The sequence below is a fragment of the Heterodontus francisci genome, chromosome 2, assembly GCF_036365525.1.
Source record: "Heterodontus francisci isolate sHetFra1 chromosome 2, sHetFra1.hap1, whole genome shotgun sequence".
Taxonomy (NCBI): domain Eukaryota; kingdom Metazoa; phylum Chordata; class Chondrichthyes; order Heterodontiformes; family Heterodontidae; genus Heterodontus; species Heterodontus francisci.
Genome location: NC_090372.1, coordinates 164870441 through 164883366, shown reverse-complemented (window position 1 = coordinate 164883366; position 12926 = coordinate 164870441). Strand labels below are relative to the sequence as shown.

The 12926-nt window shown below is 45.0% G+C and overlaps 1 protein-coding gene across 1 annotated transcript in view; it reads right to left on the bottom strand.

The window, feature by feature from the left end:
- The window catches only part of LOC137380062 (zinc transporter ZIP12-like), an 84279-nt gene extending 71600 nt beyond the window's left edge, over positions 1-12679 (bottom strand). The window contains exon 1 of the mRNA XM_068051626.1: positions 12431-12679. Coding sequence (XP_067907727.1) covers positions 12431-12679 — 249 coding nt within the window. The remainder of the gene's footprint in view (positions 1-12430) is intronic.
- Between the last annotated feature and the right edge of the window lie 247 nt (positions 12680-12926).

Genomic DNA, 12926 nt, shown 5'->3' with positions numbered 1-12926 from the left:
TCACGAATGCCCTTTTCAGGAGGCTATATTCACTTCCACATGGATCCCAACTCCCAGGTTGGACTCTGGGCCATTGGGTTCAGGGATTGCTAGATTCCCCCAGGTGCAGGGGGTCATTGACCTCATGCATGTGGCCATCAAGGCTCCGGAACACCAGCCAGCAGATTTCATGAACAGGAAAGGCTTCCACTCCCTCAATGTACAACTGGTCTGCTACCACCATAAATGGATCTTGCAGGTCTGTGCATGCTTCCCGGGAAGTTGCCACAATGCCTACATTTTAAGGCAGTTCCAAGTGCCAGAGCTTTCTGGCCTCCCTCACACCTTCAAGGATGGATCCTTGGAGACAAGAGCTACCCACTGAGGACATGACTGCTGGCGCCTGTGAGGAATATGACCATGGATGCAGAGGACAGGTACAACGCCCACCCGTGAGCGACCATATAGCAGGCCATTGGTCTGCTCAAGATAAGATCCGTCCGGTGGAGCACTTCAATATGCCCCAGCGAGGGTCTAGTGTATTGTGGTGGTCTGTTGTGCACTGTACAACCTGGCACTGCAGAGGGGGGAGCCAATGAGCAACGAGAAAAGCAAGGAGTAGACTGCCTCCTCAGATGATAAGGATGCAGAGGTGGAAGATGGGCAAGCAACGCCAGATGAAGGATCCCAGGGACAACAGGAGAGTTGCCATAAGATAAGTGCAAAGGAAGCTCACGATGTTCTTATACATTCACATTTCCTTTGATACTTAATGCCAGTTGTAGCTTGACCAATAAAGTCTTATCTTTTTATATAGCCATGTTGTCACCTTCCTTCCTTCCTTTCTTCAGAAAGCATTCTCTCATTGCAGAGCTGAGCTGGCCAGGCTCCAGAATTGACCCTCCACAGCATGATGTTTTGCCTCCAGTCTCTTCACAGAGGCTGGGTTGCAATGTAGGGCCAAAGGTCTGACAGAGGAAGAGGGAGGTCGTATATGCTTAACAAACAATTTATTGACATTCACAACAGACCCTCCCCTGTGTATGTAAAGGACACACTCACCTCTGATAAACCAGTGATTCTATTTGAACTTCTTTATTCTCTTACGCGAACTCCTACATGGTGCTCCCGCCGCGCAGTCAGCTGAGGTGGAGGCTGGCTGCTGACTGCTGACCTTGCTGCCCCTTGGCTAGGGATGACCTTGCCTGGAGGGCCCCGCATGCTGAGGGACCCCTGCACAGAAGCTATACCACCCTCTGTCAGCAGGGATGAAGGAGGATCTGGCATCACTGGGAGAGGGGCAGAGGAGAAACTGCCCACATCAGGAACACCCTGAGAGGAGCCCCCAGCTGAGCGATGTAGCTGCTACTCCTCATCCAGGCAGACTTCTGCCTTCCTGCTGACCTGAGAGTCCAGAGGACCTGGTGATGACTGCGGGTCCCCTGTCCCCCTCTCACCTTGCCACTGCTGCCTTGCGCCCATGGTCAAGATGAGGATATGCAGATCTGCATGAATATCCTGCAGACACTGAGTACTCTGCTGGATGTGGCAGTCCAGACGCACTGGTACCAGACCCACCGACCATCCATGTCTCCGCTTTAAAGATGTCTGCAAATGCGACATGAAGTCCTGTGACATTGATCACAAGTCGTGGGAGTCAGTTGCCAGCGATCGCCAGAGCTGGCGGGCAACCATAAAGGCGGGGCTAAAGCATGGCGAGTCGAAGAGACTTAGCAGTTGGCAGGAAAAAAGACAGAAGCGCAAGGAGAGAGCTAACTGTCTAACAGCCCCGACAACCAATTTTATCTGCAGCACCTGTGGAAGAGTCTGTCACTCTAGAATTGGCCTTTATAGCGACTGCAGGCACTGCTTCACAAACCACTGACCACCTCCAGGCGCTTACCCAATGTCTCTCGAGACAAGGAGGCCAAAGAGAGAGAGAGAGAATTTTTGATTTCAGTGATTGACGGCTCTGGTGGGGTCCACACCACAGAACCCTGAATGATAGACAGCAACTTCAGGATTTCCACGCAATCCTGCACATGCCTGACATTCTGAAGTTGAGGCCAATTTCAGAGGGGTAATGACAGGAAACCCCTGCTACCCACCAAATCCCCCCCCCCCCCCCCCACCCCACATCTCTTGACAAATCCAGGCCAAAGAATTTAAAGCACTGGTGAAGGGAGTGATGTCGGAGCAAAATAAAATTGATGGATCAGGAGATTGCTTGAATGGTTTAAAACACTAATACAGTGGGACCTTAGCTTCCTTCAGCTCCTTCCCTGCTCAGGTCTCCCCTGGTGGCCCAGTGAGGCATTCCATTCAATAGCTGAGCCATACAAGCTAAAGATGATATCTGTTTCAATTTGCAGTCTGTGTTGAATTTAGTGATTTTGTTTTCTTTCCCTCTTGCACTTTTTCCTCTCTTAACTTTTCCTCCTTCAGCAGCGAACAGTCATACTTTAGTAATGTGTGGCTGTCACCAGCACACTGTCATCAGTCACAATGACACTCCATCTTCTTTATTCCAGATTTTAAAAAATGTTCATAACCTTTTATGATATTAATGGAAACATCAGCAAAACCTTATTGATTTTGTCCCACATCAGAATTTGTGTAATTGTCACAATGTCAAATAGAACTGCTGAGGTTTAATTGCCCCTTTCCCTAACTTTACTGGAATAATATTGTGATATGAAAAGTGAGAGACCCCAATATTTACTTCTCATAAATATTAAGTACTAATATAATAAATATTTATGCATATTTTAATGCATTCAACATTAGTAAAAAGGTAAATTTTAAGTGTAGAAGTTCATTAAATTGAAAACAGTTTCAAATTCCTAATGTGTTATTTAAAATGCAAATGTACAAAGTTGAACTCCACCACAATCATTTGATGCTAATTACTCTAAGTTTTTTTTTTATTCTTTCATCGGATATGGGTGTCACTGGCAAGGTCAACACTAGTTGCCCACCCCCAATTCCCTTGAGAAAGTGGTGGTGAGCTGCCTTCTTGAACCGCTGCAGGCCATCTGGTGCGGGTACACCCACAGTGCTGTTGGGGAGGGAGTTCCAGAAATTTGATCCAGCGACAGTGAAGGAACGGTGATATAGTTCCAAGTCAGAATGGTGCGTAGGTGGAGGGGAACTTGCAGGTGGTGATGTTCCCATGCATCTGCTGCCCTTGTTCTTCTAGGCAGAAGAAGTCGCAGGTTTGGAAGGTGCTGTCGTGGAAGGAGGTGTGATGAGTTGCTGCAGTGCATCTTGCAGCTAGTACACACTACTGCCACTGTGCACTGATGGCAGAGGGAGTGAATATTTAAGGTGGTGGATGAGGTGCTGATCAAGAAATCTTGCACTGTGAAGTATCACATTTTGGTGTGTGTTGCTCTCCACATTAAGAATTTGCAATTTTTATTGTGAAGACACAAATTTGTTACACATCATTTCCCCTTTAAGCTAATTGAGTAAAGTGAAGAAAGACTGCAGAGAAAGAGAGAGAGACAAGAACTGGCCACTGAAGGCTGTAGGATCAGCTAAGAGTGTGTTAGGGTGAGGGTCATTTTTTCTGGGGAGGAGCCAGGGAGTTGAAGCCTCTTGTTGGGGTGGGGAAATTAGGGGCCTCACGGTAAAATCAGCGTCCATGGAGGGAAAGGTCAGAGATGGGGGTTGATGGGGGTGGGGGGGGGGCGGGGGTGGGGGTGGGGGACGCGGTTCAATTGTGGAAGCTCTCCAGGAGATGTAAAGGCAGTCACTTTCTGAATTGGCCAAGTCCTTGCCTCAATGAAGCTACCAGGTTTCCTGATGCTTGCAGCCTCATTATCATGTTTCACCTCCTTGGGGCGGGCTGGTTACCTACCCACATTCCAGCCTCAGTTAAAGCTGAAAATGGGTGGGTTGGAGGCAGATTTGGGTCAGGAAACTAACTTTTCACACACCTGACACATACCCACCTATTACTCAGGCATAAAACCTTGCTAAAATGCTAAGTAGTTTATTATCAATTTTACTAGAATTTGAGCTACTCTTCTAATGTCACAACACTAATTGCATTGATTAACTGTGTTAGTTGTTATGCTTGTTTGTGTACTACTTACCAGTACTCAAATCTCTCTCCTTACAGAAGTTTTGCACCATCCATTTGGGTCACCCCCATAGAAACAGGTTGTGTAAACAAAACAAATATGGCTCAAAGATTAACTGAAAAATAAACTACAGAATGAATAATAAAAGGCTGATCAATCAGTTTGCGAGTCTATTTCTCAGGAAACTGCCAAAATCCATTATATGTCTTGTTCATACAGTGAATTTACTGATCCTGCCTTCCCTGTCGAGGGGATGTATATTTATTAGCACTAATTCTCCTGTTCTCTTCAATCACAACTCCCCACCAATGCCTCAAATGTAAAATTTTCATACCTATGTTCAAATCACTCTGTGGCTCTGTGGCCTCGGCCCTCTCTAACCCTGTACCCCCCTCAAGCCCTACAATCCTGTTTTCTTCCAATACTGGTTTCTGTTACGAGTGCTTCCATTTTTTTTGTTAAATTTTGAAGATTTGTGGTTTAAAACTGAAAAGAGTCCATGTTTTTTTTTTACAAGGGTCACTGAGAGGTCTGGATTGTAAACCGCTACTGGAAGGCACCTGTCTTCAAATAATTACCCAGCAGGGGTTATTTTTGACTTGGGGAAGATTTTTACAGAGAAGTGACAGGTCAAAATTTATAGGGGTCAGGAGGCTTGACTCCTGACATTGTTTATGGTTTTGCTTGGACAGTGAGTTGGGATATGGACAATGGTTTGAAAAGACAGTTGGAGAAAACTTGCCAAAGCAATGCCCAGCTCAGTCTGTTCCAGGTCTTTGAAAGCCTGCCAGTTTTCCATCTCTTAAGAAGCTAAGAAGTAAGTGTAAGAAATGACAGAAACCCCTGTTACTGCATTTTTCCTGGAAAGCCTGCTCAAACTGATCTTCAACATTGTCTGTCAAGAACTAATCAAGGAAGATCCAAGTGACAGCTGTCTATATGTATTTGAGATGCTAAACCAAAAAGGACTTCTGACATCTTTTCATTTTTTTTTCTTCAGGAATTAGCAAGTATTTTTTGTCAACATATTTATTCATTTTTTGTTTTTTTTGTACTAGAGCTCTGAAGAATAAATCTTTTTTTTGGTTAACTGGTATATGTGTGTGTGTGAGGGGCTAAGGTAAAATTTTAAATTTAGATTTGTGTGTTTATGCTTTGCCTCTTTACTGGTTAAGACTTGTTTTATAATAAACTTATAATTTTGTTGTTTATTAAAGAAACCTGGTTGGTGTGTTTTATTCTGGGATAAAAATAGAGCCTGTGATTGACCGTATCAGTAAGTGGGAAAAAAATTAAATATATGTTATGACCTGTGGAGAAGTGGAACTAGAATAAATAGCACACTCCTCCCGCCTTGGCATAACACTTCTAATGCATCCCCACTCCCTTCAACACATAACTGGTGGCCGTACTTTCAGTTGTCTAGGCCCTGAACTCTGGAATTCCTTCCCTAAACCTCTCTGCCTTGCCAACTCTCTCACCTCCTCCAAGACCCTCCTTAAAACCTATTACTTTGATCAAGGTTTTAGTCAGCTCTCTAATATCTCCTTCTTTGGCTCAGTGTCAATTTCTGTCTGATAATGATTCTATAGGTGGGATTCTTCTTGTGTTAAAAATAAAGACTGAGATGAGGAGAAATTTTTTTTTCTTTGAGGGTCATGAGTCTTTTTAGAACTCTCTTCCTCAAAAGGCAGAGGAAGCAGAGTCTTTAAAAATCTCTAAGGCAGAGGTAGATAGATTCTTGATAAGCAAGGGGGTGAAAGTTTATCGGGGGTAGGCGGGAATGTGGAGTTGAGGTTACAATCAGATCAGCCATGATCTTATTGAATGGTGGAGCAGGTTCGAGGGGCCGAGTGGCCTACTCCTGCTTTTAATTCGTATGTTTGTATGTATGTATGTTCATTAAAGGTGCCAAATGAAAACAAGTTGGTGCTTTGTTGTAGTTTCTCTATGGACAAGAAATTCAAATGGTATCTCAGTAACATTTGCATCTAACTGTATAATTTGAAGTATTTTAACCAACATTTGTAACAGTTGAAACATGTACATTACATCTAGGTTGTTCACAGCATTATAAGTAATTCATCACACATTTATGATTGACTTAAATAAGCATTATCTCTCCTGTTAGCTGTACTGAGTAGGTCAAATATCTGATTGTCACTGGTCAAACAAGTAAAGCTACCATTACCAACCTTCTCAGCAACTAAGAGCATTGCCACATGAGATCCTTTCGTTTCTTACGTTTTTGTTATGTAGAGAGGGCAAAGATCTTTAAATGGAAAGTATTCATCATATAACTTCCCTTTAATCTGGGTTTATCATGTGTTTTAAATGTTTTAGCAATTACATGAACCTGATGTAAAGACCAGGTGTAATTAGTTGGTTTATAAAAGTAACAAGACCATCTATTCACAAGATCATTTAGTTGGATCACTAGATTTACATATAGTAGCAGAAAATAATGTGAATATTTATTCTGGTGTGACTATTTCATCTGTCAGATCTTGTTAATTGCCAAATGCCAGCTTGGTTCAGTTGGTCCTACTCCCAAATCTATTTCAGGAAGTTGTGGGTTCAGCAGACTTATGCACATAATCTATGCTGACTCTTCACTGCAGTATCTGCATCCTTGCGACAGCCTGCCATGCAAGTTAACAGTTACAGTGAAGAATTTACCTCTGTGAAGAAATGGAATATATATTTCTACAGAAAAGCTCACCTAGTATGTATTGTGTAAAAATCAGTTTAAAATAGCTTGAAAAGTATGTTTATTCTCTTTATAAGAAATTCATTTTAGGACTGAATTTTATGTTTAAAACACCAATCCTGCAGGAGAGGCCAGCCGTATGCAATTCAGCGACAGCTGGTCAAGAAACCTTAATGAGCTGTGAAACCCAACCAATTGCGTGGTCGGAGTCAGGCCCAGAAGCAGGGAGTATGGCATCAGGTGATGCCTCAGCAAGTGCTGGCACCATTTTTAAAGGGCTGCCAGCCCTGAATTGAATTCTGCATTCTGAAGGCCTGGGAGAGGAGGAGGTGATACAGTCCACATAGAGATGGCTGAGAGAAGACCCTGGGCAGCCCCACACTTCCCTGATGCCTCCCTCTAAGTGCTTTTGCAGGCTGCAAGGGAGAGGAGGCACATTTTGTTACCAAGGGATGGGAAGAGGAGGAGGCCTGGCGGCCAAACCAAGCAGGCCTGGTTTCAGTTCATAGAGGAGGTCAGCAGCCATGAGGTCACACCACGATCATGGATCCAGTGCCACAAGCAGCTCAACGACCTCATCCAGGCTATGAAAGTGAGTACCTTTTAATGCCTTCGCCTCTTGGGCCTTACATCTGGCGAAGCAGGAGAGTGCATTAGGAGGAGAGGAATTAAACCCCCAGACATGGGCAAAGGGTCAAGGGATGTGAGATGACTGACAGTGGCATGGCGAAGTGTCCCTAAAAGGAGGCCCCTTGTCATAGCACAACCCCGTGAGGTGCATGGAAAGGGGCTGCATGCAGGCGGCATCAGACATCAGTGGCACTGGGATGCCACCAGCCTATGTCTTGGGATTGTTCTTGCTGGGTGACCCACAGTTTCCTTCCCTCTGTCTGCAGGAGAAAATAGTACACAATGTACTTTGTAGTACTTTGAGGGCGGCACAGTGGCGCAGTGGTTAGCACTGCAGCCTCACAGCTCCAGCGACCCGGGTTCAATTCTGGGTACTGCCCGTGGAGTTTGCAAGTTCTCCCTGTGTCTGCGTGGGTTTCCTCCGGGTGCTCCGGTTTCCTCCCACATGCCAAAGACTTGCAGGTTGATAGGTTAATTGGCCATTATAAATTGCCCCTAGTATAGGTAGGTGGTAGGGAAATATAGGGACAGGTGGGGATGTGGTAGGAATATGGGAATAGTGTAGGATTAGTATAAATGGGTGGTTGATGGTCGGCACAGACTCAGTGGGCCGAGGGGCCTGTTTCAGTGCTGTATCTCTAAACCAAACTAAACTAATTGGAGAAAATGATCCAAGACCGGTGGTGAGCTGCCCATTCTCCAGGTACTAACCCCAATGGAGGAGGAGAAGGCCATGTAGCTGGCTGGACCTCAGGACAGTCGGAGCGTTGCAGATGGAGAGGCAGGGCACCTTCCTAAGACAGTGAGTAAGGTCACCAAGGGGCATAAGGCTGCGTCTGCAGAAATTGAGCCATGTTGCTCATCAGGCATCCAGTGCCTAGAGGATTCTGCAATGTAGGGGTGTATGCTATGTCAGGACAGGAGGCCCTTGACCCTTACATCTCTCTGTTCTGTCATGCAGGTCAAACAACAAATCAGAGGGCCTCCAAGACCGCAGGAGAGCCTGTCCCCTCTAAGGGGGTGAAAAGAGTCTTAGAGGGTCCATCGTCACTTCATACTTGTGAACCCTCCACCAGTGCAGTTACTTGCACCTCGATGGGTTTGCGCTCACGTTTAGATTTGGGCACAAAACCTGGTAAGCACAGCACTGTCGCTCCCCGAGCAGCTGATGGAGGCTGTTACAGCCCAGGCCTCTGACAGTCAGAGGACTGTGGGAGAACAGGCCTATGCTGAGCCCCAGGCTCATGACATGCTTCTGATGTCAGTAGCATTACGTGAAATGCTGCAGCTGCAGCAAGAGCTCCAGCAACATTTGGCAGAGATGCTGGAGGTAATGTGTGCCGAAGCGCAGATGATGGAGGAGTCCATACAGGCCTTGAGCTCGGCATTGTCTGTGACTGGTACATGAGTGGCATCCTCCACTGAGAGATTGGCAGCTCTCCTGGGATGTTGATGCCCATCTTGATCCTTTCTTTTGCCTTGTGCACATTCTTATCCTGCAAGCACGTAAATGTCATTGTTAGTCACCTGCCAAAGTCATGCACAGTGCCTATGCTGGTGGCAGCCTGACTGTCCATGATGGTGCCGCAGGGACGCCTCCTGCATCCGGCCACTCAGAAGTGGAAGAGCAGGAATCAACTCTGATGGACCGGGGCCCTTTCAAGGAGAGGCTGATATGCCTCTGACAGGCAATACTGCTGCCTGGCTATGGCTAGTGGCTGGGTGGACATGCCCTTTCGATCAATCACACATCCACTCCTAGTCACATGTAAGGCTGTAGATAAGCAATGTGTAGTGCACTCACCTTGGTGGATCGCATTTGGGTCATTAACCAACTTGCAGCACTGCAGCCAGGTTCAAGCGTTGATCCCATGGTTACTGACCTCCTCTGCGATCTCTGTCCAGACTTGCTTCATCTGCCTGGCTGGTCTCCTCCTCCTGCCCTGGGGCAAGAGAACCTCCCTTCTTACCTAGGCAGCCTGGAGGAGAACCTGCAGGGAGGCATCACTGAACTGTAAGGTCACCCTGGATCTTCCTTCATCCATTCCTGTGTTCCGTTCTTCTTCAGGCCTTCAGTCTCTGCTGCTTTTGTGTATAGATCCAACTGACAAATGCTAGCGGCCCTTGAAATATGGCACAAGCACTTCCAACGACATGATCTCATGCCACCCACACTGCCTGAGTGGACGATTCTTGCACCTCCCAGCAGTTAATTGGCTGGCCGCGACTGAATCACAGACTCCAGCACACCAGCACATCACCACCCCCTCGTACCCAGCCCGAGTGACAGCAGCTCCCGCTTTCGGCCCCAGCGGCAAGACCTCAGGCCTCTCTGGACAATTCAATCCAACTTTTGTTTCTCCACTTGTCCCATTACCACTCCCTTTGGCTCTCCACGTCCAACTCTTTTGTTATTTAATCTCTCCTGTCTTCCAACCTATCAAAGGCCTTTCCTTTTGTTCTTGTTCTACCCTGTCCCATTTCACCTGCTTAAAACGTATTCCATTTGTAACTTTTCCCAGTTCTGATGTAAGGTTATTGACCTGAAACGTTAACTCTGTTTCTCTGTCCACACATGCTGCCCAGACCTGCTGCATATTTCCAGCATTTTCTGTTTTTATTTCTGTAAAGTAAGACTCATTGGCTGGGATCTGGATATCCTCACTGATATTTGAATATGGAGCTGACTGAACAGCCACTCATAATATGGACATGAAAGGGATCATTTTACAACTTCACACAGCTGGCTGGCAGCTATGCCTTCTGGCAGGGAATATTGGAAATTCAGGCCCTGGAACACCACAAATAATGGAACACACATATGTTGGAATACCACACCATAAAACATCACACATAATGGATCACCACATGTACTGAAGGGCACACACAGGAACATCACATAGATTAGAACCCTACATACATGGGAATCCCGCATACAGAGACACCACTTATAGAAACATCACATACACTGGAACACTATGTGTACTGGAAGGATACGCACTGGAACATCACATGGACTGAAATCCACCTACACTGGAATACCACTTACAGAAACACTTAATACTGAAACACCACATGCACTGGAACACCATAAACACTGGAGTCTTACATAGATTGAAGCCCTAGTAATACTGGAATACCACATACACTAGAATCCCACATACATTGGACATTACATTGATGGGAACATTGTGTGCTTTCAACATGATAACCACTCATTCAGCAAATAAAGTTATGATACTTGAAATAAATGCTGTAGGCTATCATTCTTTCACTGTGTTGAAAAGAATCTTCATTTGTTCTAAACTACAGCAAACTGACCTGAGGCAGTTGTAAGGCAATGGCTAAACAGGTGAAGCAACTAGCTGTGCCATAAATGTAAATATCCATGATAGGCTTTGATAGCACTGAAATGCACGTTAAAGTGAAGTAGACATTTAATGAAATGAGACCCTCCCACATAGGTTTCACTGGCTGTATTGGTTCACGTGCTGCTGATGGTTACTAATGAGCTCATTGAGTGCTGCTGAAAACTCTGCTATATTCTCCACTTCTGCCAGTGCTGTGGGGAAATGCTGACATCTTGCTCTTCTTTTGCATCACTAGTTCACAGGTGTGAGTGAGTACGTAGCTAAACTTGCTTTATTAGCCAAGGCAATTCTGGAAAATACTATGCAGATTGGCATTAAATGAGTCCTCAACAATCCTTAACGAGCAAGTTTGTTTTGCTTGGCTCATTTTTATTAAGACATTTTGCATAGAAGTTATGGTAAAAATAGAAGCACTAAAACTGGATTTACTCACCAGTTGACTTGTGTTTATTTCTATAATAAACAAACTGGAGACGAAAATGTAGCTGCTTACTATTTCAACCAAGTAACTACAGGTATGAATATTTGCATCAACCTTATTGGTAGTTGGAAATATAGAATATGTTTGATGTCACTTCAAAAAAATTTCAATATATTTAAACTATGGACGCAAGCTTTGTAAAGGAAACTTGCAGGAAAGGAAGCTTCTTTCTCTTGCCCTTCACTTACAAAGAAAGATTTTTGGTATATAGTGCTTTCCGCATCCTCAGGGTGTCCCAAAGTGTTTCACAGCCAGTGAACTAGTTTTGAAGTATCGTTACCGTGTTTTGTGCACACAGCAATGAGGGGAATAACTAATGTTTTAGTGGTGCTGGTTAAGAGAAGAATGTTGGTCAGAGCATCTGCAGAAGTCCCTGCTGTTCTTTAAAAAGGCAACGTGGGATCATTTAAATCTACCTGAATAGGCATTTGGGACTGAACAAAGCAAAGCTTCCTCAATACTGCACTGAAGTGGCAGTCTGGATGATGTGATCAAATCTTGGAATGGAGCTTGAACCCACAAGGGTAGAAAGTGAACCTCATTGCAACTGTTTCACACCTCACTCTAGAAAATTAGGAGCCGGGGTCTGCTCCACTGTGGATTCTTCAGCAGCATCTGTGGCATAAACAGTGGCTGCCTACAAGAGGTGAGTTTTCTTTTTAAAGTTATAAAAAAAGCATTTCTATGGAGCCAGGAGGAGCAGGAGTACTTCTCCAATGCCACAATATCCCAATGGACAACTCCTTCCCCACCCTCCCCTATTGCTGCTTCACACTCGCTCCTTGGGGCAGCAGCCAGACAGGCAAGTGACCCAACATTCACCTTTTTAAAATGGGAGAGCTGCCTGTGGAGGTGTGGCAGGAGTCAATAGCTCTCCCACATAATGTCAATGAGTCCTGAGGCCCAACTTCAAGCCGGTATCTTGTCTCCTGGCTGGGGTGTGTTCTGTGCACAACACCCTTTTCAGGCTTAAAATGAGCCTAACGCAATTTCCACCCCACAAATATTACTGCACAAACTCAGCAGGAGAAGAGCTGCCACTCAAACAAGCTGCCACATTTTTCAGTTTGCTACTTTCTTCTACATTATTGACATGACTGCCAAATCACACAAAGTTCAGTGTCGCTCATTATCCTTCTGAACATTGGAAATGTTTAAGATATAAACTCACCTTGTCACATTGCTCTTTTGTGCCAGCTATTCTTTCTGAGCACTGTACTCGATCCCATAGCTTTTGAATCACAAAGCTTGATTGATTGAATGACCAAGTTGCATTTTCCAACAGAGACAAATTTTGTAGCCATTCGTTCAGGTACTTATTAGCCTGGTTTTGCTCCTCGGCCTGTCCTTTGATGATAAAAATGCTCACCGTGCTGGTATAGATCATCCAGACACCAAAAGGCAATTTCCAAGGCAGCATATTCTTTCTTTGTCTTTTCTTATTTCTCTTTCTGGTGTATCCTTCTTGTCATGCAGTACTCCGTTTCTAGAGAAAGGAAACATTTTCACTTAAGGCAGCAAAGCAAGAGCTAAAATGAAGTGTAATAACTTTGGATGACCAAGCAGCTGTTAACCTGCTCTATCCATTAAAGTTTAACAGATTTGCATTGTATAACCCATTTATTGCTCAATAGACCCCCCCCCCCCCCCCCCCCCCCACCTTTGAG